This window comes from Pseudorasbora parva, chromosome 1 (assembly GCF_024679245.1).
Source record: "Pseudorasbora parva isolate DD20220531a chromosome 1, ASM2467924v1, whole genome shotgun sequence".
NCBI classification, from domain to species: Eukaryota; Metazoa; Chordata; class Actinopteri; order Cypriniformes; family Gobionidae; genus Pseudorasbora; species Pseudorasbora parva.
Genome location: NC_090172.1, coordinates 950,960 through 978,307, shown reverse-complemented (window position 1 = coordinate 978,307; position 27,348 = coordinate 950,960). Strand labels below are relative to the sequence as shown.

Below are 27,348 nucleotides of genomic sequence, written 5' to 3'. Positions count from 1 at the left end.
AAAAAGGTAAGTGGACTGTGGGAGGATGAGTGGAGAGTCTACTGGACTTATGGGGGGATAACAACTGCAAAGCAAATACTAACCAAATCTTAAAGACAAAGGAAGAATAAGTAGGAAACTTGCTTATCCACATTTGGTTCAACAGCGGACTCACACACAAACAAAAAGACAAACTAATGTGATATTTAAAAGGGAGACAAAAATAAGCCAACCCAAACACTGGGACATATTCTGAAAAACAGTAACACAAAGTAGGCATTGCTCAAGATGTATAACGCATGTCTACAGAAGAAAAAAGAAAGAGAGAAAAGAGAGAATTCAAGAGAGAACTCAATAAAACTGAACTCATCGAAACAAGTCTTTAATGGTTTAAAGAAAGCCAGTGATATGCGACTAAAACTGAATTTCATCAAGATATTATTAGGATTTGGCATTTGAAAAACATAAGGTACACTCAGAAAAAACGTGCACAATTGTACATTTATGGGTCATGCTGTCGCGAGGGCGGTGCCCTTTAAGGGACATCTTTGTAACGTATTTACCTGTAAATTTCATACTAGTAAATGTAAATATTACTAGGCTAATGTACTAAAAATGCAAACTAAAATTTGTCCTTTTAAGAGTACTACCCCAATGACAAGCTGTTGCACTGCTAAATGCATGATTTTTGCATCTTTTCAGAGTGACCTGAAAGTAAAATATTAAAATAAGTATTTTTAATATTAGTTGTGGCAATGATGAACCATGTTAAACAAAGATCAGTACTGAAATAATTCATGCACGCAAGACAACATTCAAAACATGAATGGTAAATTTGGTAAACTTGTTAGTGTAGTAAGTAATAGATTTGATTTCAATCACACTTACACCTGAACATTAGCCTAATGTATGTACTATACTTACAGCTTACATTACATAGTGTGGTGATTTAAATATTCTCTAAAGCAATAGTAAGAAATCTATGCAATGGTAATATCCAACCAATGAAGCCACATATCTACAAAAAATGGGTAATGACTAGTTTAAACACAGGTTTATATTATTAATGTACATTCATAGATAAGGAAAGAGGAATTGTCTTACTAGGCTGGCTTACAAGTACATTTTATTTATGTTTATGTAAAAATGCAAACAAAACAAAGATACTGAGGAGGGTGACGACTACAGATTTGGATGGGAATCATAATTTGCTTTGCAGATTGTTATTGAAATTTAATGAAGGGAGAAGGGATCTAAAACCGTTGAAAACAAACATCACCACAGTATGAATGAAATTCACATTAAGTGCAAAGAGATACATTCAAAAACCTTTATTTCTATCAAGATTCATAAACTGATCAGCATAAAACATCAATATATATATATATTAGGGGTGTAACGGTACCAAACATTCTCGGTATGATTCGGTTTACGTAAAGCAATTTCAAAATCTTGTACTTCAAACTAAATCATACAGCTACATGGCTTGTTGTTTTACATCTTAAAATGGTATACTTACCTGTAAATGTTGCAGATTCACATAAAGGATTGTCTATGTTTAACATACTTCATTGAACGAATGCCGACACATGCGTTCGTGTCAAACAGACGGAACGGATTTGAATGGGGGTGCAATAACTCTAACCACATTATAAATTATGTTGCAAATAGTGTTGTCGACTTTGGTACCAAATTTTAAAAATGTGACGCTTTGAGTGTTGGACCTCTTTTGATTGGCCATCGTGTTCAAGCGCTCATCAAATATGTCTGTGATTGGCTACAATGATCAACACTTCGAAAACATGCTGTCGATATACATGACACTCTTAACTGAGCACTTCTGGGCTCGAAATTAACTTTTTTTACTTGGTAGCACTGCAACAAGTCAGGAAAACCAGCTATAATCTGAGAGCACCACAACTATAATGTTCATATATCCAAGTAAATCAATCATTCAATTGTCAGAATGAAAGAGTTAGGATTTTTGTGTAATAGATATAATTTATTCAGAAACAATATTCTCACCAGTGTTCTAGCATTTCCCCCCTAATCTTATTAAATGTGTGCTTCATCTTTCTTTTTATATATTCTTGCATTTGATCAATAAATTAATTCAGAATTAAAAGACAGAATAGTTAAATTATTGGGAAATCAAATTAGGGCCAATCAAATTAAATCATTGACAGTGAAAAATTACAATTGCATTGAAAAATATTATGAGATTGTTTTAAATATAAAAATATTTATAAATAAGAAATGTTGGAAAGAATGATGGAAAGAAGGAAAATTAAACTGCCGGTAGGTGGCGGCAATTGACCGTCTTAATGAGTGAGTCATTGAGTCATTTATTCAAATCGTTTGTTCTTGCAAACAATTCATTCATTCAAACTATTCGTTCATCGAAAAATGGCTGATTTATTCAAGAATGAAACCCGGCTGAGGGTTGCTGTGAGACGCGCTATGTTTCTTTGTTCAAAACTATTTTTGCAGATGAAATAGAACAAAAACAGTCAATACTGCGCCTAAAATGTAAGTGACTTGATTTTAATTGTTTATTGAACTGTTGTATGAAATCAATGTCACATTTTCAATCTGTGTGTGTGTGCTGCGCTTATTTGTTTCCATTTCTCCTCAAGAGGCTGCACGAGCCTCAACAGCGCCACCTTCAGTACGTTATAGTACCTACATTATTATCCACCATTCATTGTCTAAACACTAAATACATTTTTTTTCTTTGTTTTACCAGGGTAGTCACATTGCGACAGTAGTCTCTTTTTGAAGTGAGCCCCCCTAAATTAAATAAAATCAGAATAATTATTGCGTTTTGGTGATCATTGTAGCCAATCACAGGCATATCTGATGAGCACGTGAACACAACGGCCAATCAGAGGAGTTTATGACTCAATAGGGCTCAAAGCGTCACATTTTTTAAAATTTCAGTACCAACTTGTTGCCAAAGTCGGTACTTTTGACAACACTAGTTGCTAACATGTTTTGCATTCAAAAGTGTAAGCACTTTATTTAATTTCTTCCCCAATGATAACAGCATAAACCGCAGTGTGTGTTCCAGCAGTTTTGTCAGAGAACTTTTTAAAAGACCAAGTTTATTCAGTAAACTACTGTTCATTAAAAAAATCATAATAAACATTTTTGTTTTTCGTCCTGCTGTACTGAGGTACGTATCGAACTGCCATTTTGTGTACCGTTACACCCTATATATATCAATAGCTAACTCACTCAGACACCCGATTATTTTATAGATTATAAATATCATGCTTTGCGAGTTATTTTACAGTGGTGACATTCTCAGTTAGTAAGTTCAGTCTGGTGCAAGACAATGTATTTTATTTTATTAAAATGCATCGATATCTTACATTTCTCAAGTGTTCGGCTCGTCTGTAAAGAGAAAAAGGTGAAGAAAATTAAATTGCAAAGATGAATGAACACATATTTTAGCTTGAAATTGCCAATTTACTCTCTTTCTTTATGCTATTGGACAACATTATCACAGCTGGTAAACCAAACAATGCACAGTTATGAGAAAATGTGTGTAAACCCTCTGGAATCATCGGTCTTTCAGGCATGAATGGCTTTTAAATCAAACAAGCAAAATTAAATATTTAAGGAGCCATTCATGAAATTCTAAGGGTTTTGAAACATTTTCTTACTCTTGTCTACATGCACTATTTTCTCGCTACTGTTCACACAAATGACGTATCTCTGTAATAATAATTATAATAATAGCAATTAAACCCAGTGTGACTGGGCAGAGTTTTGAACTGAGATAATGGAGGAAAGCAAAGGATCTTTGGTTAGTTAAAGTGCAAAATCGCAGTTACCTCCTCATCAGGATCTTGCTCTGAATCTGATTCCTTTGAGGAGCAAGAAGCAGCAAAAGAGCGGCGGATGATAGAGAGATGGACAGAGGTACAGGAAAGACAGAAGGAGACAGAAAGAGCAGGCTAAGCAGTTTTCACAGCAACAGAACATGTCTGAGAAAGCCGGCGAGATGCAACAGAAACGCACAAAAGCATTTATCAGTTTTCAGAAGGAAAAGACGGCTCGAAAATGAGGCCTTCCAATATCCACAGCAATAAGTTTGATACGGTTTTCTTCAACTGTATGCAGATATTGTGGTACACTGCAAAAAATGCTCTTCTTAGCATTTTTGTCTTGTTTCTAGTCAAAATATCAAAAAATTCTTACATTAAGAAACATTTACTAGACAAGTAAAAAGCATTGTCTTGTTTTGGGAAAAAATAACTCAAAATGAAGAGAAATTAAAATTAGCTAAATAATCTGCCAATGGGGGGAGAAAAATAATCTTAATTCAAACAGAATTACCGCATTTTCTTACCCCAGAGTTAGATTATTTTGCTAATTTTAGGCAAAAACTCTCTTCATTTTGAGTTATTTTTCCCCAAAACAAGACAATAACTTTTGCTTGTCTAGTAAATACTTCTTGTTTTAAGAATTTTTAGATGTTTGGACTAGAAACAAGACAAAAATACTGAGGAAGAAGAGCATCTTTGCAGTGTATAAAGCAATCAAATCATGACAACAGAATGAGCGTAAGAATGCATGCAAACCTGCCGTGATAGCGGACAACAAACAATAACCGAAATGTTGTTGGCAGTGGTGGAAAGAGTGCTAAAAAAGCATACTCAAGTAGAAGTACTGTTACTTGTCTAAAAATGAAGTTCTAGTAGAGTAAAAGTGCCTGTCCTAAATACTACTCAAAGTAGGAGTAAAAAGTAGCCCTTTTAAAAGTACTCAAGAGTCGTGAGTATTATGCTATCAATGTTATTCCACCTTATACCCTGCAAATTAAACATGTAGCTTACTCTTTAATGGATGAGTAAGAACAAAAAAACATGAGATCAACAGTATTTCAGTATTACTCTGACTATTTATTTTTATTTTTGACTAGCAGTAAAAATACAGCCATGTAATATTCAAGAAATCAACCAATAATCTGGTAACATTTATGATGACCATTCTGTAGAGGTTTTCTTGCGGTTCATTAAAAAAGATTGCAAAGCATTTTTTTACGTAAAAAAAAAAGTTTTTTCTTTTGAAGACACATTCATTGTACTGCTTTAATTTCAATAGATGTTTTCTCTGTAAAAAAAAATGCGCTTAAGAAATCTGAATCAAGTAACTCACAGTTCCCTTTCAGTCGGTCACGTTTGACGTACGTCGGAACTGAACCGACGAATTGGGATCAATTTGTCGGTTCAGTTCCGACGTACGTCTCTGTTCCCTTCTTCAGGGAACGAGGGTTACATACGTAACCGAGACGTTTTCACCACTGATTATTTTAGCTTGCAATTAAAAAATAAACCTGATTTAAATATAAATCGGATGTTTTATGAAAGTTTTTTGCTATATATATTGAGTACAATTTTAAATCCCCATGTGAGAACACATTACATGAAAATATGAACTTCAATAAAGCAGGTTAATGCGTTTACATGTTAAACGAAAACGATGTAAGGGACACAAATCTAGCAGTGACGATCGTTTAACGCCTAATAAATGTTTAAGCCTGGCTGCAATCAAGCTAAATTAAGAGTTTCCAGCAGATGCACCGCGAGCTTGTGCAGCGCTAACAGAATATGGACCATTTGTGCGTCTATTAGAAAATGTAATATTCTGCGGCCAATTTTCACACTGCAAAAAAATTATTTTCTTACTCAGTATTTTTGTCTTGTTTCTCGGCCAAACATCTAAAAATTCTTAAAACAAGAAGTATTTACTAGACAAGCAAAAGTAATTGTCTTGTTTTGGGGAAAATAACTCAAAATGAAGAGAGTTTTTGCTTAAAATAAGATAAATAATCTGCCAATGGGGTGAGAAAAATAATCTTGTTTTCTGTTTGAATTAAGATTATTTTTCTCACCCCATTGGCAGATTATTTATCTTATTTTAAGCAAAAACTCTCTTCATTTTGAGTTATTGTTTCCCAAAACAAGTCAATTACTTTTGCGTGTCTAGTAGATACTTATTAATGTAAGAATTTTTAGATGTTTGGACTAGAAACAAGACAAAAATACTAAGTAAGAAAAGTGTTTTTTGCAGTGTAGTAATTGTTAAAGGCAGTTTCACGATTCCAGTCATCATACAGTAACCAGAAACAGCAACCTTTCATAAATCACGTTGACAGGAAGAAGAAAAGAAAAAAAACAATGTAGCGACGGCAGGTTTAGGGAAAATTGCGCAGTAAAAGTACCGATACAGCGCTTAAAATGTACTCAAATAAAAGTAAAAGGACACTGTTTTTAAACTACTTTTAAAAAGTACAATTCCTGAGAAAAACGACTCAATTACAGTAACGAGAGTGTTTGTAATTCATTACTTCACACCACTGTTTGTTGGACAGTGCATTGTGTAGCGCTTACCTTTGAGTAAGCTGGCAGGCTGATGTTCAGATTGCATATTGCACCGTGAGTCAAAGTCCTGTAAGATCTCGGCTCTTTCGTGAAGGACAGCCGCCCGCAAGGCTCTTGAGTGTTGTCTCGGATCTACAAGTGATTCGCCAAGTGTGCATTTAAACAGCTGTATTGATCCTCTTATAATCCGTCAGACACACGAATGCATGACTTACTTTGATGAAAAGAGCCAGGCGGTTCTCTTTAAAGGCATAGAAGCTGAAGACGTGATGCTGGCCACTTTTTGTAAGGGGAACCAGGTTTCCAAAGCAGTCGGCGTATATTGGTTTTCCTTCTAATACCTAGAATGCAACACAATAATCTCTATGTTAAAAACCCATTCAATTATGTCAGCACTACAGTGGACATATTTCTCAATTATTAAAGGGTTAGTTCACCCAAAAATTAAAATTCTGTCTTTACCTCTGTTCATCTTCAGACAGATTCTTATTCCTCAAAGCACTAAATGGTTTAGCTCCAGTCCTTAAGCGAGGTCTTAACACATTATACTCCATCACGTCTACTGCGGTCTCTAAACTCTGGCCAGTTGATCATACCTAGAATATCTAAATCAACTGCAGGCGGTCGATCCTTTTCCTATTTAGCTCCTAAACTCTGGAACAGTCTTCCTAGCATTGTTCGGGAAGCAGACACACTCTGTCAGTTTAAATCTAGACTAAAAACACATCTCTTTACTATGGCATACACACAGAACATTATTAACTCTCATTATTCAAATCAGTTAAATGGTCAGCCGGAACCGGGAGCACTTCCCATAACACCTGATGTACTCGTTACATTAAAGAAGAACGGCATATATGCTAAAGTTAGTCTCTCTGTGCATGCCATCACTGTTCTCAAAGATTCACATTTTTTGATGTTTACACAAAGATGATAATGATATCGTTTCAAAACTATTTTTGGGTTTGCGTTCAATAGCCTCCAGGCGCTGTTGCCGTGCGGATGAGCGGCCGGAACGCATTGAGAGTTTCCTATTTTGGTTGACAATTGTGTCATGTATTAGCCTGACTTGGTCATCCTCAGCTCTAGTCAGAATATGAGTCTGATGCTCATTGGACTGTGATTATGGGGTGTGTTTCAACCCAACCAGGAAAGACCTCGATTGGATAGACCCACAACCAATCAGAGCAACGAAGCGACGTCAACAGAGTTCAACTACACTGTGTTGCCAAGTCCGCATTTTTTCCCCCCGCAGGTTGTTTTCTATGTCCGCGGGTTAAAGCGACTATTATGTGATATATAGACTCATGAGTGCAAATTTTAGGAGGCAACCTTGCCAAAATAACACACATTTTACCCCCCAAACGTCATTTTTTTTCTGGAGAACCCCCCGAGAAGCTATTGTTTAGGGCTAGTAGTTGGAGGGTTTTGTTGTAAAAACTAAGTTCGGCTGGCATCCAGGCTAGTCATGTATGTGACCCAAAGTAAATACCTAATGATTTTATACAACAGAAATGAATCAATCAAAAACTTACTTTAGCTGGACAAAATCATTTTCTAGAGCTGATGTACAGCCAAAACAATCTCTCATCCATTAATTTCCTATTATCACTGTGAAGCTGCTTTAAAACAATCTATATTGTAAAATATGCATATAAACGAAGGTAACTTGACAACCAGACTTCCAAAATATCCTCTTTCAGAGAAACAACGCAACAGAGGAGAATGCCTAAAGATGCAAGTGATCCTCCAGACGCGGAGGTATACGGATAAATCAATACTCTATTTTATAACTAAAGCTGATTGGGTGGCATAGAAGTATATTAAGAAGAGTCCATTGCAAATTATCCATTTATAATTCTCAATCTCTACGTTTTGGAGACCAGGGCCTGTCCTTTACTCACCTCCACATCTCGGCTACGTGCCACTTCTGTGAAGTTCTCTTGCTGCTCCAAAGTTTTATCCATTTTATCATCAGTCATACAGAAACAGCGCAATCGAGCCTCAATGGGGTCATGTGTTTTGGCAAAGATGACGAATTTGGCCATGTAAGGTACACAGATGATCTCACGATACACCTGAGTGGCGAAGTTCACCGACTCTTGCACTTGCCTGCAGTCTATCAGCCAGAATCTGATGAGGAAAATATGGGAGATATTGATACTTTTGTGTGAACCAGGATTGGGCCATTTACCCAAAGTATACTCTAGTTTTGATGCAAACACTAGCATATGCACACAGTCGAACGCATCCTCGCCCAGTATCTGCGCTCTCTCCATTAGTTTTTAGACTAGAGTTGTAGGTATTTCTTAACCCCTAACACAAGCATTCATCAATGCTGTTGTTGTTCGGCCTCCCGTAGTTTTTTGCTGTTTGTATTAAAGGTCAGTGTTGCCACCTTGTAGACAAAACAATTTAGTGCAAAAAAGTTCAAGGGGCATGTGATAATACAATCAATTCATTAGGTCTTATTTAATTCTATAAACTATTATACTGATCTGGCAACATTGTGATAAATTAAAATAAGCTGATAACATCACTGTTTACTCCAGAACGACTGTACAGCCAAATCTAATTCTGCTGCAGTATTATCCTGTTTAACACTGAAGCTGCTCTGACACAATCGGCGCTGGAGAAGAGCGATATAAATAAAGATGATTGATTGATTGATTGATTGATTGATTGATTGATTGATTGATTGATTGATTGATTGATTGATTGATTGATTGATTGATTGATTGATTGATTGATTGATTGATTGATTGATTGATGTGCAAGCTGTGCATACAGAGTATGTAGACGAAATTTGACAAAGACTAAAATTTTCGTCACAAGTATTGTAGCGCACCCAAGTGTACGTGTAAAAACAGAAGTATATCTGGGCTCTACAAAGGGAAAATTAATCATTCAAAACATATATTCAGTAATCTCTTCTGTTGCTTCTAGTGAGTATACCTGGCAGACACATTTGTGGTGAAAGACACACAGTCATTGGTGAATGTTAATGGTGTAGTCCCAGTGATATCCTCCCATTGAGCAGGAGTGGTCCCACCTACACATGGAAGAAACGTTTTTGGTTACTACAGCAAAGTCTTTTATTTTGAAAGTTCATGTTCACTTGTCCTTATCAATTATATAATTTTTTTTAAAATAGGGCAACACTTTATTTTGATAGTCTAGTTCAGATACTCTACTGACTATATGTAACTTTGCAACTACATGTCAGCTTATTCTACTAACCTGAACCCTAACCTAACAGTCTACTAATAATCTAATGAGAGCTAGTTTACATGTAGTTGCAAAGTTACATGTAGTTAGTAGAGTGTCTAAAGTGGGCTATCAAAATAAAGTGCAACCAAAAACCATAACCCCTTTCAATACACAAGAAAGGAGACAAAGCCAGTTTTTATTAGATGTCACTAGACGAGGGGCTTCAGTTTGCTGAAATAAACCTGACTTTGTGAGGAAACAGCTTAGCATTTAATTTGAGCAGAACACTCGCTTGTGTTACGCACGTGTTCACTGTAATCCTTCCAGTTTTACTCGACCCGCTCTGAGGGGGTAAACCTCACTCCCATCCGGGTCACGGCACCAAATGTAACTGGTCCTACATGACCCACTCTGAGTGGGATTTGAACCGGCGTCTGGCATGGAAGGCATGAGCACTAACAAGGATGCTAAAGACCACAGCCTCAAGTGTTAGTCGCTAGTGCACCTCTTGAGGCCAGGGGAGTGAGGTTTATATGCACAGCTCTTACTAGCTGATCTGTTACACTCAACCCAACTAAACCTCACTACCATCTGGGTAAAGGCAGTAATGTAACCTGTCCTACTTGACCAGCTCTGAGCAGGATTTGAACCGGCATGGAAGGCAGAAGCGCCAACAAGGATGCTTAAGAATGCAGTCTCTAGCCTCAGTCGCTAGTTCACCTCTTGAGGCCAGGGGAGTGAGGTTTACATGCAAAGCTCTTTACTAGCTTGCTTCCATTTCAATCAATCCTTTAAACCTCACTCCCATCCGGGTTACGACACCAAATTTAACCAGTCATACTTGACCCACTCAGAGTGGGATTTGAACAGGCATGGGAGGTAGAAGCGCTAACAAACATACTAAAAACCGCAGTCTAGTGTACCTCTTGAGATCAGGGTAATGAGGTTTACACACACAGCTCTTTACTAACTTGCTTTCATTACAGTCAACCCCCCCCCCCCCCAAACCTCACTCCCACCTGGGTCACGGCACCAAATGTAACTGGTCCTACTCGACTCACTCCGAGTGAGATTTGATCTGGCGTCTCCGGCATGGGAGGCAGGCACGCTAACAAGGATGCTAAAACCCGCAGTTTCTAGCATCAGTCGCTAGTGTACCTCTTGAAATCAGGAGAGTGAGGTTTACATGCACAGCTTTTACTAGTTGGCCTCCATTACACTCACCCCCCTTAAACCTCACTCCCATCTGGGTCACGGCACCACATTTAACCAGTCATACTTCACCCACTCAGAGCGGGATTTGAACCGGAATGGGAGGCAGAAGTGCTAACAAGTATGCCAAAACCAGTCTCTAGCATCAGTCGCTAGTGTACCTCTTGAGATCAGGAGTGTGAGGTTAACATGCACAGCTTTTACTAGCTGGCCTCCATTACACTCACCCCCCTAAACCTCACTCCCATCCGGGTCACGGCACCATATTTAGCCAGTCATACTTCACCCACTCAGAGCGGGATTTCAACCGGCATGGGAGGAAGACGCACTAACAACGATGTTAAAAATGCAGTCTCTAGCATCAGTCACTAGTGCACCTCTTGAGATCAGGAGAGTGAGGTTTACATACTCAGTTCTTTATTAGCTGGCCTTTATTATATTACACTTCACCTATGAATGGCTTACTTACTGTATAGTTGCCTCCAGGGTTCTGAACCGGTTCAAAGAATGAAAACAAAAAGATAGGCTTATTTGAAATGATCTTTAACTGGTTAATAATGTTATTTTATCATTTTATTTTGGCAGTGGCATTAACTTTTAGATCTCAGGAGTTTTTCAGAGGATATGTCACCAAATGTAAAAGCGTTACATTAAAGTGAAAATGAATGGCAGGTAATATCCAGCGTGGTGTGTGTTTTGAAACTAGATTAGAATCTAGATTTGGGAATCCCATGTTTTGCTATTATCCAGTATTATGGAATCCATCTTACTTTTGCTGGTTTTTCTGATGCTGATCCATATTAGAGCTTAGATCGGGCTCAAAAAAATCAAGCCTGATCCTACCCGAGCCCGTGCACATTTCGGTTTGGGTCAAATTCGGGCTCAGGCAGGAAATCTAAACTCTAATCCATATACACACTTTTCAGATTACCAAATTTAGATTACCAATGCTTCAAATGGAGTTGCATTTTACAATCTATGGTATCTATATGGTATAACTGGTATTTTTCTTCTAACAAAGCATACCATTGATGCATATCATGCAACATACAGAATACAGTGTTTTTTTCATGTGCTTTCTCACCTGTGATGCTGCATAGCAGACGTAATGTCGGCGTATCTCCACCTCCAAAGCCGGCGAGGACTGCATCAGCAGAGCTCATCGGGACAGGGATGGTCATGGTTATGGGTTTATGGAATTTCCTCCTCCGTGGTTCCAGAGTGACTATAGGGCTGAATGTGGCTTTATTACCCCAAATCTTCCTCACAACATCAACACTCATTGGTTGAGCCTGGCCAAATAACATCACAGCGAAGTTAGTGCAACTGAATCAGTCATCTGTTTAAATCTATGTCAATATTGTGAATGTTAGCAATGCACGTGAAGCCGAATTCTACATTCTACGATTTCCACTGTAAAAATTCAATCAACTAAGCTTGCTACCTGCAGGCCGACACGGATGCGTTTAGTGAGCGCTCCCTCCGGGAATACGGCCTGTACTTGAGGAACCACTGTGCTGCTCAGAATTCCTCCTTCTGGACCAATGAGATTGCTGTCCTGCTTAATTCGCGACACCACAGCAAAATATTGTGGAAAGTCTCGCGTGATAATGCGACAGATGCGCTTCCTCTCCAACTCTTCTGGTGGGTCCAGCCCTGAAATTTAAAATGGACATACTGTACAGAATCTGTCCATTTCTGGACCACAAAACAAGTCATAAGGGTCAATTTTTTTTAAATTAAGATTTATGCATCATTAATATTTGGTTTGTTAGGAAAGAACAATATTTATTTGAGGTGCAACTATTTGAAAATCTGGAATCTGAGGGTGCAAAAAAATTTTTTTTGCCTTTAATAAAGTTGTCCAAATGAAGACCTTAGCAATGCATATTACAACTAATAATATTGTTTGATATATTTACGGTATGTAATTTACAGAATATCTTCATGAAACATGATCTTAATATCCTAATGATTTTTGGCATTTAAGAAAAAATTATAATTTTGACGCATGTATTGTTGGCTATTGGCACAAATATACCCATGAGACTTATGACTGGTTTTGGGCTCCAGGGTCACATATTAATTCACAATAGTCTTGACAGTATTTGATCATATTCATAAGATGATGTGCTTTTCCTCACCCTCGTCCATGCCGTTGAGGATCTGGTTGAGCTCTTCTTCTGTGTACTCACAATGATGCTCTTTCCAGCTTTCTCCAGTCTCGCTGCGTAAGATCACCAGCTCCCTCTCCTTCCCTCTCAGAGCCGCAAAATGAGGGATCTCCACGATCACCGGCCTGACACCCGGCAGGAGTTACAGGAACATCATTCAAACAAATGTCACCTTTTTTTAATTATCTTTACAACTGTTTTAACTATGCTTGTTTTAATTTTTTATTCATACACGTTATTCTTTTTTCTCATGCATATGTTACCACTATTTTTATTAATTTCTATGTAAAGCACTTTGAATTGCCATTGGGTATGAAATGTGCTATGCAAAAAAACTTGCCTTGCCTTGCCTTACATTTCCCACCTACAATTAGGCTAAAATCAGGCCTTGAGAGGCTCATTGTTTTGATGGAATTAGTATAATATACAGAAATGGGAATCAGAAATTTCTCATCGTTTTTACTTGTTTCTCCAGTTATGGTAAATGCAATGATTAACAACAACTGGATACAATAAAATATATCTCATATATAAATCAATAATGTGTATTACAAACCCGATTCCAAAAAAGTTGTGACACTGTACAAATTGTGAATAAAAAGGAATGCAATAATTTACAAATTTCAAAAACTTTTATTTTATTCCCAATAGAGTATAACATATCAAATATTGAAAGTGAGACATTTTGAAATGTCAGAATGCCAAATATTGTCTTATTTTGGATTTCATGACAGCTACACATTTCAAAAAAGTTGGGAAAGGTAGCAATAAGAGGCTGGAGAAGTTAAATGTTCATATAAAGAACAGCTGGAGGACCAATGTGCAACTTATTAGGTCAATTGGCAACATGATTGGGTATAAAGAGCCTCTCAGAGTGGCAGTGTCTCTCAGAAGGCAAGATGGGCAGAGGATCACCAATTCCCCCAATGCTGCGGCTGACAATAGTAGGGTAAGGGTCAAGGCCAGACCACATACTGCATCAATTACAGCATCACGGCTGAGTAGAAGAAGGATCCGGCACTGAAATGGCCAGCCAGCAGTCCAGATCTTTCACCATTAGAAAACATTTGGCGCATCATAAAGAGGAAGATGCGATAAAGGAGACCTAAGACAGTTGAGCAACTAGAAGCCTGTATTAGACAAGAATGGGACAACATTCCTATTCCTAAACTTGAGCAGCTCGTCTCCTCAGTCCCCAGACGTTTGCAGACTGATATAAAAAGAAGAGGGGATGACACACAGGGGGAAACATGGCCGTGTCCCAACTTTTCTGAGATGTGTTGATGCCAGGAAATTTAAAATCAACTTTTCTTTCCCCTAAAATTATATATTTTCTCAGTTTAAACATTTTTGATATGTCACCTATGTCGTATTCTGAATAAAATTGTGAAATTTTAAAGTTACTCATCATTGCATTCTGATTTTATTTGACAATTTGTACAGTGTCCCAACTTTTTTGGAATCGGGTTTGTATATTGTTTTATTTCATTTGAATGTTTTAAACACACAAAAAGAAAATAAAGTTTATCAAAAGTAACTGGACTTGGTTTTCAATTACTTAAATTTCCATGCTGAAACACCTTGACATGCTTAGATCTACCAGGTCTTGATACTTTTGGTTACAATTCTATGGGATATGGCTTAAATTAATGAAAACTTTCACAAACATACCAACAAAAAAAAAAAAAAGCAATAATACCAACAAAAATGAAATAAAATGAATACACCACCACAGGAATTCATGCTGCAACTAAAGTGGCTCAGCAAACGGCAAACCAAATAAAGGATAAGACAAGCAAAAACAACTGAGTACAAACAGTCACCTAAAGGACCTAAAGGGAAACACATATGCTTCAGATTCACTTGTGACAAATCACTACAAATACTATGATGTTTCGGTCATGAATTTCCCAAACCTGTGACATTTTGATGCCAAAGTATAGAAGTATATTTGCAAGTTGATTAGCTTCAAGCAAGTTTGGAAAGAATCATGAGTAATCAAGGCTAAAATTAAAAATAAAATGACGGTAGGGTGCACCTATGGTACCACTGAACACTAAACAGAGCCACTTTACAATGAAAGCAGAATACAATCAATGCAACACAATTACAAGGAGGAAAGTGGGGGACAGGGCATCCATTGATTGTTTCATGTGTCACTCCTACCCCAGAAATTTTGTCCCCGGTGGACCCAGTTGCAGAATGCGGCTAACCAAACTCTCGCCCTCATTCAGAGGGGGCGGGGCAGTGGGGAGGTGGAGTTTACTGTCATCCAATAGCAGCAGTGAGAAAAGAGAGTGGCATATTGTCGAGTTTGTTTTGTTTAGAACAAACAAATGTGAAGAAAAAACAACCATGAAAGGCTTTAAATTTAAACTTTGTAAGGAATTATAGTGTCCAGGTCTGGCACTCGTTGAATCCACATGTACCAGATGTGGGCCGACATTATGTTGCCATCTGGGGAGGCAAGTAAAAGTGCATTCCCCTTTAAATTAAATTGATGATTTTATGTTTAGTTTCTTAGGTCCAAGTCTTAGGTCTTAGGTCCAAATCAATGAGGAAGAGCTTCAGAGACTCTGATGAGTCTGATCCCAGAGGAATTGGGTCTGATCCAGACAAACCATGACACATTTACAACACAAATAAACATTTATATACTTTTTAACCTAAATTCATCTTGCGCTGATGTGCAGCTCGCTATAATCATGAAAACAGCACACTAGACATAGGCAAAAGTACCGTCCCCAAGTGTTCATATGAGGACGATAGAAACGGCAGTTACCAAAAAACTCTCCATTTCCAACGTTAAAATCGTCCGACATCAATGTTTTACCTTTTTTTGCTAAAGGATGTTTGTATTAGTCTCCGCACATGTGCTTTGTAAACACGGGGGGGCGGTACTTCTGCTTACATTTACATTTACATTTACATTTACATTTATGCATTTAGCAGACGCTTTTATCCAAAGCGACTTACAACTCAGGAGAACAGGAAGCGATCCGTCAAGAAGAGGCAACGAAACACAAAAAGTGCCCTAAATACTAAGATTTGTACACTGCTCAGAGTAGCAAAGACCAGAAAAGGAAAGAAGAAAGGAGAAATAGAGGAGGAAAGAATTTTTTTTTTTTTTTAATTTATTTATTTTTTAATGTAAGATTAAGTGCTCATGGAAGAGATGAGTTTTGAGTGATTCTGTTGTGCGTATGGAGGACGGAAGATCGTTCCACCAACCCGGAACAATGAAAGGAAAAATTCGAGAGAGGGTTTTCATGGCTCTCTGTGATGGTACCACAAGCCTTCGCTCATTAGCTGAGCGAAGGCTTCTGGTGGGGGTGTAGACTCGTAGGAGTGAGTCGAAGTATGCGGGTGCTGCGCTTGTGGAAGATCCATAAGCAAGAGTCAGGGCTTTGAATTTGATCCGGACAGCGAGTGGTAGCCAATGCAGAGAGATGAATAGAGGTGTGACATGAGCCCTTTTGGGCTCATTGAATACAAGACGTGCAGCAGCGTTCTGGATCATTTGCAGCGGTTTGATTGCACAAGATGGAAGTCCAGCCAGAAGCGCATTGCAAAGGAGATGCGCTTCTGGCTGATGCGCTTCTGCTTACATTACGTGACCTTTCCGATATGATTACGCAATATGTGCCGCATCACAGAGCAGCACAAGATGAGCAATTTAGGTTAAAATTTTTATAAATGTTTATATTTTTAGTAAATGTCTGATGGCTTGTCTGGATCAGATCCTATTCCTCTGGGATTTGGACCTTCAATTGTTGGTTCCCATTGAAGTCCATTATGAGGAGAAAAATCCTGGTTGGATTTCCTCAAAAAACTTATTTTTCACTGAAGAAAGAAAGACATGAAGATCTTCGATGAGATGGGGATGAGTAAATTATCAGGAAATGTTCATTTTGAAGTGAACCAATCCTTTAATGATGAGTATTTTGGTGCTGTCAACCTCATTTCAGTTCGGAGCACAGTGGTTGGTTGCTCCAATCTTATGACACCAACAATGAACGGCGGTTGGCACTCAATCATTGGATTTACTTAGTGGAACACAGAAAGATTCTCAAGTTTGCATTTAGAGGCAAATATTACCAATTCCAGGTTCTTTCTTTCATCTGTAGCACCTTCTAACTTCAGAAAAGACATGCTGCTCTGGATCCATTGCGACTCCAAAGACAAGTGTGTCTTGAATTTACAACGATTAGCTGAGTTTAGATCAATCATATGCTTCGATGTCTCAGAATAAAGACCTTATTTCTGGTTACCTTCAGAGAATAAACCTTTAGGTGTTCAAACTTAGAAATATACTATATATTTTGTGTAACTTAACTTCAGTGAGCACATGCTAATACAATTTCAATTCATTGGCACGTTTGTTATGTATGGCTATTCTTTAGTAGCTAACCTTTTTTTTTTTACTGGTTGTACACTTGCTATTGAGGTGCCTTATGGGATTGAAACGTGTCCACTATGATTTCGGACACCACTACAAACAGCTGTCCACCTCAAATAGTGCACTATATAATTGTATAGGGGGCAATTTTGTACACAGCCCTGGACTTAAAATGACTTTATGTGGATTATCAGTCCTTAACTGTTAGTCAGAAAGGGAAAAACATTAAATAAGCCAAAGAAACAGGTGGTACAGCCTTGTTAAATACAGAAAAGCAGAAGCAGCGTCAGTCATTTTGACAGGAGGTGAGTATAAAGTTAGCAAAGAACAACTGTATACAAAGTTAATGAGGAAATAAATAATTTACATTACTCCATTAAAGGGTTAGTTCACCCAAAAATGTAAGTCCTGTCATTAATTCTGCCCCCTTGTGTCGTTTCACAACCATCAGACCTTCGTTCATCTTCAGACACAGATGAAGATATTTCGGATGAGATCCCAGAGCTCTCTGACCCCTCCATAGACTGCAATGAACACTTTCGGTCCAGAAAGGAAGTAAAGACATGCTTAAAATAGTCCATGTGACTCCAGTGGTTCAGCATGTTATAATGTTAATGTGCGCAAAAACACACACAAATAATGACATGATTCAATAATTTCTTCTTGTCTGTGTCAGTATCCTGTGCTGTTGATGCAGTAAACACAGTGCAGAGCTTCCGAGATCTACACCAGAACGCCGGCTCACGATTGGCCGACACTGATCATGTGACGCATGCATGTGATGATGACACAGGAGCTGACCAACGTCAATGGCGTAAGAGTCTGACATAGACGAGAAGAAACTGTTGAATAAAGTGGTTATTTGTGTGTGCTTTTGCGCACTGAAGCATTCTCATCTCTTCATCACATTAACTGCTGGAGTCACATGGACTATTTTAACCATGTCTTTACTTCTTTTCTGGCCCTTGAAAGTGTTAATTACATTGCTGTCTATGGAGGGGTCAGAGAGCTCTGGGATCTCATCAGAAATATCTTCATCTGTGTCTGAAGATCTGACATGAGGGAGAGGAATTAATGACAGAGTTTACATTTTTTGGGTGAACTAACCCTTTACAGTTGAGGTAACAAAAGCATTGGTACTCAGAAAGTGATTGAACTTATTGTACACTGTAAACCTGGGCTGTAAAAAAAGTTTTACCCAGCTCCAATTCACATGCCTGCAGTTTTCAAATAATCAAATCCCAGGACTTGACCTAAATAAACTCATGAAAATGGTTTGCTCACCCAAGGAACTGGGCTCCTGAGGGTCCGACCTCGATCAGCCTGCTAGCGAGACCATCTCCCTCCACCATAGGAGGCATGGATGCCAGTCTGTGCCTCTTGACCAGTCTACAGGTGACTCGGGTCGGGGCGCTGCACTTTCGAGGAGGAATGAGCAGCCGGAGACCATTATGACGACACCCTCGCATTGCACCTCCGCGGGCATCCACCATAAAGCTGACCAAGAAACTGCATCGAGAGGATGCACAATGTTAAAATGCACTTGAAAAACAGTTCAAATCTTCACATGAAGGAAGAGTTGGAATTATAATAAACAATGAACCATGGAATCACAACTCACGATATCCCAGTCTCATTGTTTATATGTAGGTATTAGTACGTAACAAGCATTTGAAATGTACAATATGGACGAATCGACAACATCAAAATGTAAACATTATTGAATTGTAAAATATTTTTGTTTATAGTTATACATTTGTATGCTTTGTTTTATTCTATTTTATAGATTAATTTAAGATTTAACCCGATTTAACTCAACTCCCAAACCAGTGATGCGAGGGTTGACCCAAAATGAGCGTGCCAGCGGTCACCCGCGGTTACCTGCGGTTACGAGTCATCCAAAAATATTTTTAAAGATTTTCAGGTTGCGGTCGGTCGGGTTGTTTGAAATAAAGATGCCATTTATATAGTACTAGACACAATTTTCTATGAAATACATATGCCTCAAGAACTGCCTGCTCTCGCTACTGCACCTATGAGCGCACCACGTCAGGGCCTGAAACATTTCTCTCATCCACAGGCTGGATATTAATGGATATTATAGGCCAGGGGCATATGGGAGAAGAGGGGAGGGGGGCAATTGCTACGTCTATGGCCCAATGACGCTATGATGAGCATTTACTACTTTAAAAAAATGCAGGTCAGGAAGCGGGTAGGGTACAATATTTTCTTTTTTCTTTTTTGCGGTACGAGTTCCGGGCAGGTTAGCTAAAAACGTCGGTCGGGTGCGGGTTGTTTATACATTGACCCACACATCACTGTCCCAAACCTAAACAGAATATAAAGAATATACACTGCTCAAAAAAATTAAAGGAACACTTTGAAAACACATCAGTTTTCAATGGGAAAAATATCATATTGGATATCTATATGAATCTGTAATGTGTTATGAATGAAAGGATGCCACATAATTTGATGGAAATGATCAACCTACAGAGGACTGAATTCAAAGACACCCTGAAAATCAAAGTGAAAAAATTAGGCAGCAGGCTAGGGCCCACTAGAGGTGTCACCCTCATGAAGTCTGTTTCTGATTGTTTGGTCAGAGACAGTCACACCAGTGGCTGTTGGAGATCATTTTGTAGGGCTCTGGTAGTACTCATCCTGTTCCTCCTTGCACAAAGAAGCAGATACTGGTCCTGCTGATGGGCTAAGGACCTTCTATGGCCCTGTCCACCTCTCCTAACAGTCTGTCTCCTGGAATCTCCTCCATGCTCTTGAGACTGTGCTGGGAGACAAGCAAACCTTCTAACAATGTCACGTATCGGTGTGCCGTCCTGGAGGAGTTGGACTGCCTTTGCAACCTCTGTAGGCTCCAGGTATTGCCTCATGCTACCAGTAGTGACACTGACCCTAGCCAAGATGAGTTGGGAAAAAAAATTCAGTGGCCTCCACCTGTAAAACCATTCCTGTTTTGGGGGTCGTCTCACTGTTTCCCATCTAGTGCACCTGTTGTTAGTTTCATTTACACCAAAGCAGCTGAAACTGATTAACAACCCACTCTGCTACTTAACTGACCAGATCAATATCCCAGGAGTTTAACTGACTTGATGCTATTCTCTGATTAAAAAGCGTTCCTTACATTTTTTGAGCAGTGTATAAAACATAATGGACAAAATGCACAATGATAATTTTAGTTTAAAAAACACCATTTTAAAGATATATTTTTGAGCCACTAATCCCACTCTTATTTCTAACCCTAACCATAGCTATTTTTAAAAAAAACATACGATATAAAGAGAAACATAAGTTGTTAAATATCGCCGGATGACTTAATGTGTACTTTCATCTGTTTTTTTCTGTTTTAATGCAATATATAGCCCGATGTCCAATAAAGCGGTTCTCATTTCCATATTTTCTGTCAGATGACTGAACAAGGATGATATAGTGACTGATTATATGTTAACCAACAGCCCAACAAGTCACTAGATTAGCTTTTTGGAAAATAAGTTAATTAAAGGGGTGTGCAAAAAGTGGCTAAACTGGTGACACTGAACAGACAGATACATGTTCTATGATCACCATAATTTAATTTCAATTTACATCGTTCCTAAAAAGCATTTAAGTCTGTGTTAGGTTTCTTTGAGTTTGGATTATTTGCCTCTTTATTATGCTTTGTCATTAGTCCCACCTGTGCCTTGATTTACCTCAAATAATATGGATTATATATATTTTTTAAGTTACAGTATTATGAGAAATTTATTTTGCACCCCACGGCAAACCAAATGAATATTACATGACAAGTGATTATTGCAGATTACTTTTCTTAAATTTGTTACTTTTTAAGGGAGTAACGCAATATTTTAATGCATTACTTTTCAAGGTAACTCTCCCCAACACTGCTCATAAATAAGGATTTGTAAATGATCGACGTCCATAAAGCTGTTCAAAAGTTAAAATAATTACAATTTTAGATGTTGTCGAAATGTCAGTATTATACGTGTCTATTGTGTAGATAACTGTATGAGTGATACAAACACACTTTTGACGTGAAATACATACGAGTACCCATAAGATCACATTGGGTAATGAAATGCATACAACATTATCAAAACAACACACATCACTGTTTGATTTTCATGCCAACACACACACACACACACACACACACACACACACACACACACACACACACACACACACACACACAACACCTGCACAGTCTCGAAATATGATTTAGAGATACATTCCTGGAGACACAACATGCATGGAAATCAAAAAAGTGAAGTCATTTTAATGAGAATAATATTGCACAGTAATTGCAATACTTAAAATTATAATGCTGGTTATGGTGACCTATTCCTCTTTCAGTAATTATAGTTTGTTTAGTTTTTAATCGATCCTTTATTTGTTGTTAAGTGCAAAGTGAGAGAGAGCCACCACTGGGATCATAGTAATGCTAGAAAGAACTAATGTCTGGATAATGATGATAATAATTATAGTAATAATAATAATGTTATGATAATGCTGGACTATCACATCATACTGGATGAGTTTTATAAGATGCAAAATCCATGATCAAAAGAGAAAAATGAACAACTAATATTGTGTTAGTCCTCAAGACGAGTTTGTGAAATGAAGAACAACATTCAGATGACTTCAAACTTGCAGTGCCTTTTGATAAAATCTTAAAGATTCTGCACCTAAATATAAAAATGTTAATGCCATAAGCCTGTGTATATATATTTATTAGGGATGCACAATATGAAAAATTTCAAACCGATAACCGATAATTAAGTCCTTCTCATGGCCGACTCCGATACAGATGCCGATAACCAATACATTCATATTTTTATATTATAATTGTCATATAATCTGCAGTCTGAGCACCCAGGAGAATAGAAAATCTAAGATGCACTGATAAAACTAACTATAATTGCAAACGTCAGTCCTGACGCTTCAAATGTTTTATCTTTTGTGTAAGGCACCACAATACTTAGTAACAGAAAGGGTTGAACAGAACTACTGTTTATCTGCACTTAACAACACATTTATATTCAAGTATTTCATGCATTAAGAAATACATCTATTCAACCTTTAGTGCATGAGGATGAGGAAGGTCTATAGACTTTAAGTCACATGTTTTCAAATACATAATCAATAATATACATTGACATTTGTCAACGTCGGACAAATAAGAAAAACAAAATGTGCATCCTCAACTTTAAATTAAATATATATTAAATAATATTACTTTGTCATTTATGGATTTACCTTTTTGCTGTCTCTGGAAAACGTATATAATAATGGCCCCACATTTCCCTCCATATCCTCGCTGTTGGGGAAAAACCTTATATCTCCATATTTCATCTTTTTTTTTCTTCATAAATCATTACCACTTGTCACCCTGTACATCTCTCTGTGGGTTTTAGAGATATTGAACCAATGAAAAGTATTAAAAAGATGTTGTGACTAAACCTCATATCTCCATTGGCTCCTCAGACTGTCAGTCAAACCTCTTAACTCCACCCACATTTTGGAGCGTCTATGCTTGTTTGCAATGCAATTTTATATGTACAGCATTTTTTACTATACTCAAGAAACACTATATATAAAGGCTAATGTTTTATGTATTTGAGGAAGGTCTATAGACTTTAAGTCACATGTTTTTAAATACATAATCAATAAAAAATGCATTGACATTTGTCAAACGTGAGAAAACAAAGAAAAACAAAAAGTGCATCCTCGACTAAACTATAAATTCTAGTACTTGTCATTAATTGATTTAGCCTTTTTGGCTTTCTTTGCTATTTCAAATGCCTGCTAAATGGACACAATGAATGAATCTCGGATAAATTGATTGATTTACCAGCAAGCATATTTTAACTGATCTAGTTATCGAATTTCATTAATTTATCGGAGCAAAAAACAAGATGTAATTTTCCCCCACATCGGCCGATAATTTATCCGTCTGAAAAATATTGTGCATCCCTAAAATATATATATATATATATATATATATATATATATATATAGAGAGAGAGAGAGAGAGAGAGAGAGAGAGAGAGAGAGAGAGAGAAAATGTAATCACAAATTGTAATACTCCAAGAGGCATGGCAAGAAGACACCAAACTAAGTGGTTCTTGTGCACAATGAATGGAGCCGAGGAGGTCAGAGGTCAAATGACCCGTCGCTGTAGTCACCTGCTGTTGTCATGGTCATGACATGGAGAACAATGGCTGAAGACCAAAAATACCATCCATCAGAGAGAAAGAGTCAGAAAGAGAGAATAAGGTTTGAAAAACAGAGGAGCATAAAGCAGCTTTGCATTTGCTAAGGCCGTCATACTGTCAGTTTCTGGTTCTGAATAGATATGTATATTTTCTTAAAAACCTTCGGCAATACCAAGAACAAACATTTAATTGTGATTTAAAAGAACAGATGGATCGTTCACAATAAGACCAGAAACATGTATAAAGAAAGTCGTGTCGTGACTGAGAGCATGCTGCCGTTTTTCATACCCAGAATGAGCAGGACTTGAGGAAAGAGCGATGTTATCCAAGTTTTCCATTTCCCAGCTCAGTCTGTATGAGTCTGGCTCATTTTCTCTAGGAAGAGAAGACACCTGGAGTGGGAAAAGGCATCTCTGTTAAATCTGGGCTATAGCTACTCAGTGTGATACAGACACAGAATTCACGAAGCCAGAATCTGTAGACAAAAGTATTCATGTATGTGTCCGTCAGAGAGACTTCACCTGGTTACTGTACATCATATCCTCCATCATCCCATAATGTTTTGCAGGGTAGTAGCTTTGATGAGTGGGCGTGTAGGACCTGTCCAAACTGAAGGAAACATCATCATTATTGGTGAAGTTCTCCAAAATACACTGTACACCAAAATAGTGGGTCCCCATGAAGACGCATTGATACGAGTGCAGCGTTTCTCACATACCTTTGTAAGCGACTATGTCAGCGTTAGTGGAAAAAAAGAATAAGTTGATTACAGTTATAAAATATAAATGATTTACAATGTTACGTGTGAGATACACTAAGGAACTGTAGGTAATCTGGAAAAAAAACACTGTGCAATGCAAAAAAATGATCTTCTTATTTAGTATTTTTGTCTTGTTTCCAGTCCAAATATCTAAAAATTCTTAAATCAAGATGCATTTACTAGATCAGTATCTGCCAATGGGTTGAGAAAAATAATCATATTTCTGTTTGGGACAGAAGATTTCAATCAGAAACAAGATTATTTTTTCTCACTCCATTGGCAGATAATTTAGCTTGTTTTAAGCAAAAACTCATTTTATTTTGATTTTAATTTTAAGAAAACAATAAAAAATATCTCATGTCGTTTTACTGATCTAGTAAATGCATCTTGATGTAAGAATTGTTTGATATTTGGGCTGGAAACAAGAAAAAATACTAAATAAGAAGAGAATTTTTGCAGTGTATGCTTCATGTACCTGTCCGATCGGCCTCCTTCTAAACTGAACCGCAAGTAGTTCATGCCATCCAGGTATTGTCCAGGTAAAGAGTCGTCTCCTAACTCTCTCAGATCCTCGGCTCTCAAATATTCCCCACCATCACCTGTCATGGTGTCATCACCTGATGACGACAGAACATGTTAAACACTGAGAGACACGAGCCTTGAGAGAAAACACTTTAGAGATCTCCAATCTTTCCATTTAAACACTTGTTAAGATTTCAGCAAAGCCTCTATAATGGAGTCCCACAGTGATCTACTCTCCACTGCAGCAGTTCTAGCGCATTAAAGTCGAGGATGAGCTAAAGGAAGCAACTCTGCCGCAGATACCAAGTCTGGCCAGCAGGGGCAGCGTCTCTAGCATCTGCTGTAAGCCAATGAGCTGACAATTAAGGCAAGACATACTGTAGACCAACAGTGGCGTTTGGCTTTCAGTTGCATATTGACTGCCTAGAGTGTGGAACAATGGGAAAAAATATTTAAAGGGTTAGTTCAGCCAGAAATGTAAACTCTGTCATTAATTCCTCCTGTGGTTGGCCAGCCGTCAGTCTTCCGCTCATCGTCACACACAGATGAAGATATTAGTGTTGAAATCCGATGGCTCAGAAAGGCCTTCATTGACACCAATGTCATTTCCTCTCTCAAGACCCATAAAGGCACTAAAGACGGCGTTACAAAGCCCATCTCACTACAGCGGCTCTACAATCATTTATGAAGAGGCCAGAATAGAGTTAGTGCGCAAAAAAACCTTAAATAGCGACTTATATAGTGATGGCCGATTTCAGAACAAAGCTTCGAACCGATATGAATCAGTGAATCGACTCATGACTCGGATCGCCAAAGTTACGTGATTTCAGCAGTTTGACACATAGATATCCATAATAAAGGCTAGATGTCTCGTGCGCGCTGTTGGCCAATGGAGGTCGCCGTCCGCAACTTGCGGCCATCTTGTTACAGGCAGCTCGCTCACTCGTAACAGTGTTTTAATGGTGCATGTACTTTTAAATAACCATAACTTGCTCAATTTTCAACCGATTTTCAAACTGTTTCGTTTGTTATAAATGTCAGAGATGTAGTTATGACACTACATACTTATGAATAATTATAACCATGGACTTCAATATTAAAGTAACATTGAACAGAACAGATGCAATGAATACACACACACACACACAGACACACACACACACACACACACACACACACACACACACACACACACACACACACACACAAGGTATTTATGTTAAATCAATATATAGGCTACTAAAACTGTGTACCGAATGGCAACATGAGAAATTATATATATTTATACACATATACAGCTCTGAATTTTTTTTCCAGAGCTAGCTCTATATATATATATATATATATATATATATATATATATATATATATATATATGCTTTTTTAATAAGAATATCACTATTATAATAAAATATTTTTTTATTTTTTTAATTAAACAAACATAAAAACATGCGAACTAAGTTTATTTTAACTAGACAAAAGATTGGTTATCATAAAATCGTTATTGGTGTCAATAAAACCTATATAATTGAACAGCTCGATTGTGGTCTCAGCCCCTTTGATAACGTGTATGTAAGTTAGCCGTGACACACAAGCTGCACGATTAAGTCGTTTATCGAAACAAAAAGCTGCAATTTCAACGTGTTAAAGCATCCAGATTTGTAGCCATGTTAATAACGTTTGTAAGAAACCAAACCATTTGTAAATCCGTCAAGATTTCAGCGAGATAAGAGTATTTATGTTCGTACAGATCACTCATCTTACATCAGGTTCCACAGAGCCAAACAGAAAGCCTGCCTGTGACAAGATGGCCGCCAGTGATGCCGATGGTGACTCCGCCGTAAGATATCTAGTCCTTATTATGGATATCTATGGTTTGACACGCGATTCGAATCATGAATCGATTCACTGATTCATAACGGTTTGAAGATTTGTTCAGAAACGGATTTCAACACTAATATCTTCACCTGTGTGTGAAGATGAACGGAGGTCTGACGTGTGTCCAACCACATGAGGACTTAATGACAGAATTTAAATTTTTGGATGAACTAACCCTTTAAGTTGAAGTAACTAAAGTTAAAACAGTAATAAAAACTATATAGATATATTTAAAAAAAAAAAAAAAAAACAGGAACACAACAAAATGACTAAAAACTTAAAATTAAAAAACTTTTTATATTTTCTATTTACAAAAACTATAGTACTATATCAATTATACTAAAAAAAATTAAATAACCCAATTGTATTTCATGTATTTAATCTCACTTTATTAACCAGTGTCATTGCTGCTTAACCTTCCTTGATCCAATTTAACCACACGAATATACATGGTTCATAAAGTCATTACTGCTGGGATGTTTGGAAATGTCTGGGGTTGAAGCTTTATTTCCCTTTAATTTAGCCACTGCATTAAATAAATACCTAGGGTCATGTTTGTTTTCTTCTAAAAGGGTAAAAAAAAGCAGAT

The 27,348-nt window shown here is 37.5% G+C and overlaps 1 protein-coding gene across 29 annotated transcripts in view; it reads right to left on the bottom strand.

The window, feature by feature from the left end:
- ank2b (ankyrin 2b, neuronal) overlaps positions 1–27,348 on the bottom strand; it is a 213,719-nt gene that overhangs the window by 38,135 nt on the left and 148,236 nt on the right. For 16 of the 29 annotated variants that reach the window (XM_067447692.1, XM_067447664.1, XM_067448466.1 and 13 more), the window contains 17 exons: positions 24,835–24,976; positions 24,318–24,329; positions 24,121–24,208; positions 23,888–23,991; positions 23,570–23,605; positions 18,651–18,875; positions 15,134–15,232; positions 12,938–13,092; positions 12,238–12,449; positions 11,878–12,085; positions 11,263–11,283; positions 9,327–9,423; positions 8,276–8,504; positions 6,587–6,712; positions 6,381–6,503; positions 3,819–3,851; positions 3,354–3,375 (listed from right to left, as the gene is read on the bottom strand). In XM_067447692.1, the coding sequence (XP_067303793.1) occupies positions 3,354–3,375; positions 3,819–3,851; positions 6,381–6,503; positions 6,587–6,712; positions 8,276–8,504; positions 9,327–9,423; positions 11,263–11,283; positions 11,878–12,085; positions 12,238–12,449; positions 12,938–13,092; positions 15,134–15,232; positions 18,651–18,875; positions 23,570–23,605; positions 23,888–23,991; positions 24,121–24,208; positions 24,318–24,329; positions 24,835–24,976 (1,932 nt within the window). The remainder of the gene's footprint in view (positions 1–3,353; positions 3,376–3,818; positions 3,852–6,380; positions 6,504–6,586; positions 6,713–8,275; positions 8,505–9,326; positions 9,424–11,262; positions 11,284–11,877; positions 12,086–12,237; positions 12,450–12,937; positions 13,093–15,133; positions 15,233–18,650; positions 18,876–23,569; positions 23,606–23,887; positions 23,992–24,120; positions 24,209–24,317; positions 24,330–24,834; positions 24,977–27,348) is intronic. The other 13 variants (XM_067447737.1, XM_067448788.1, XM_067448858.1 and 10 more) reach the window with 10 other exon arrangements.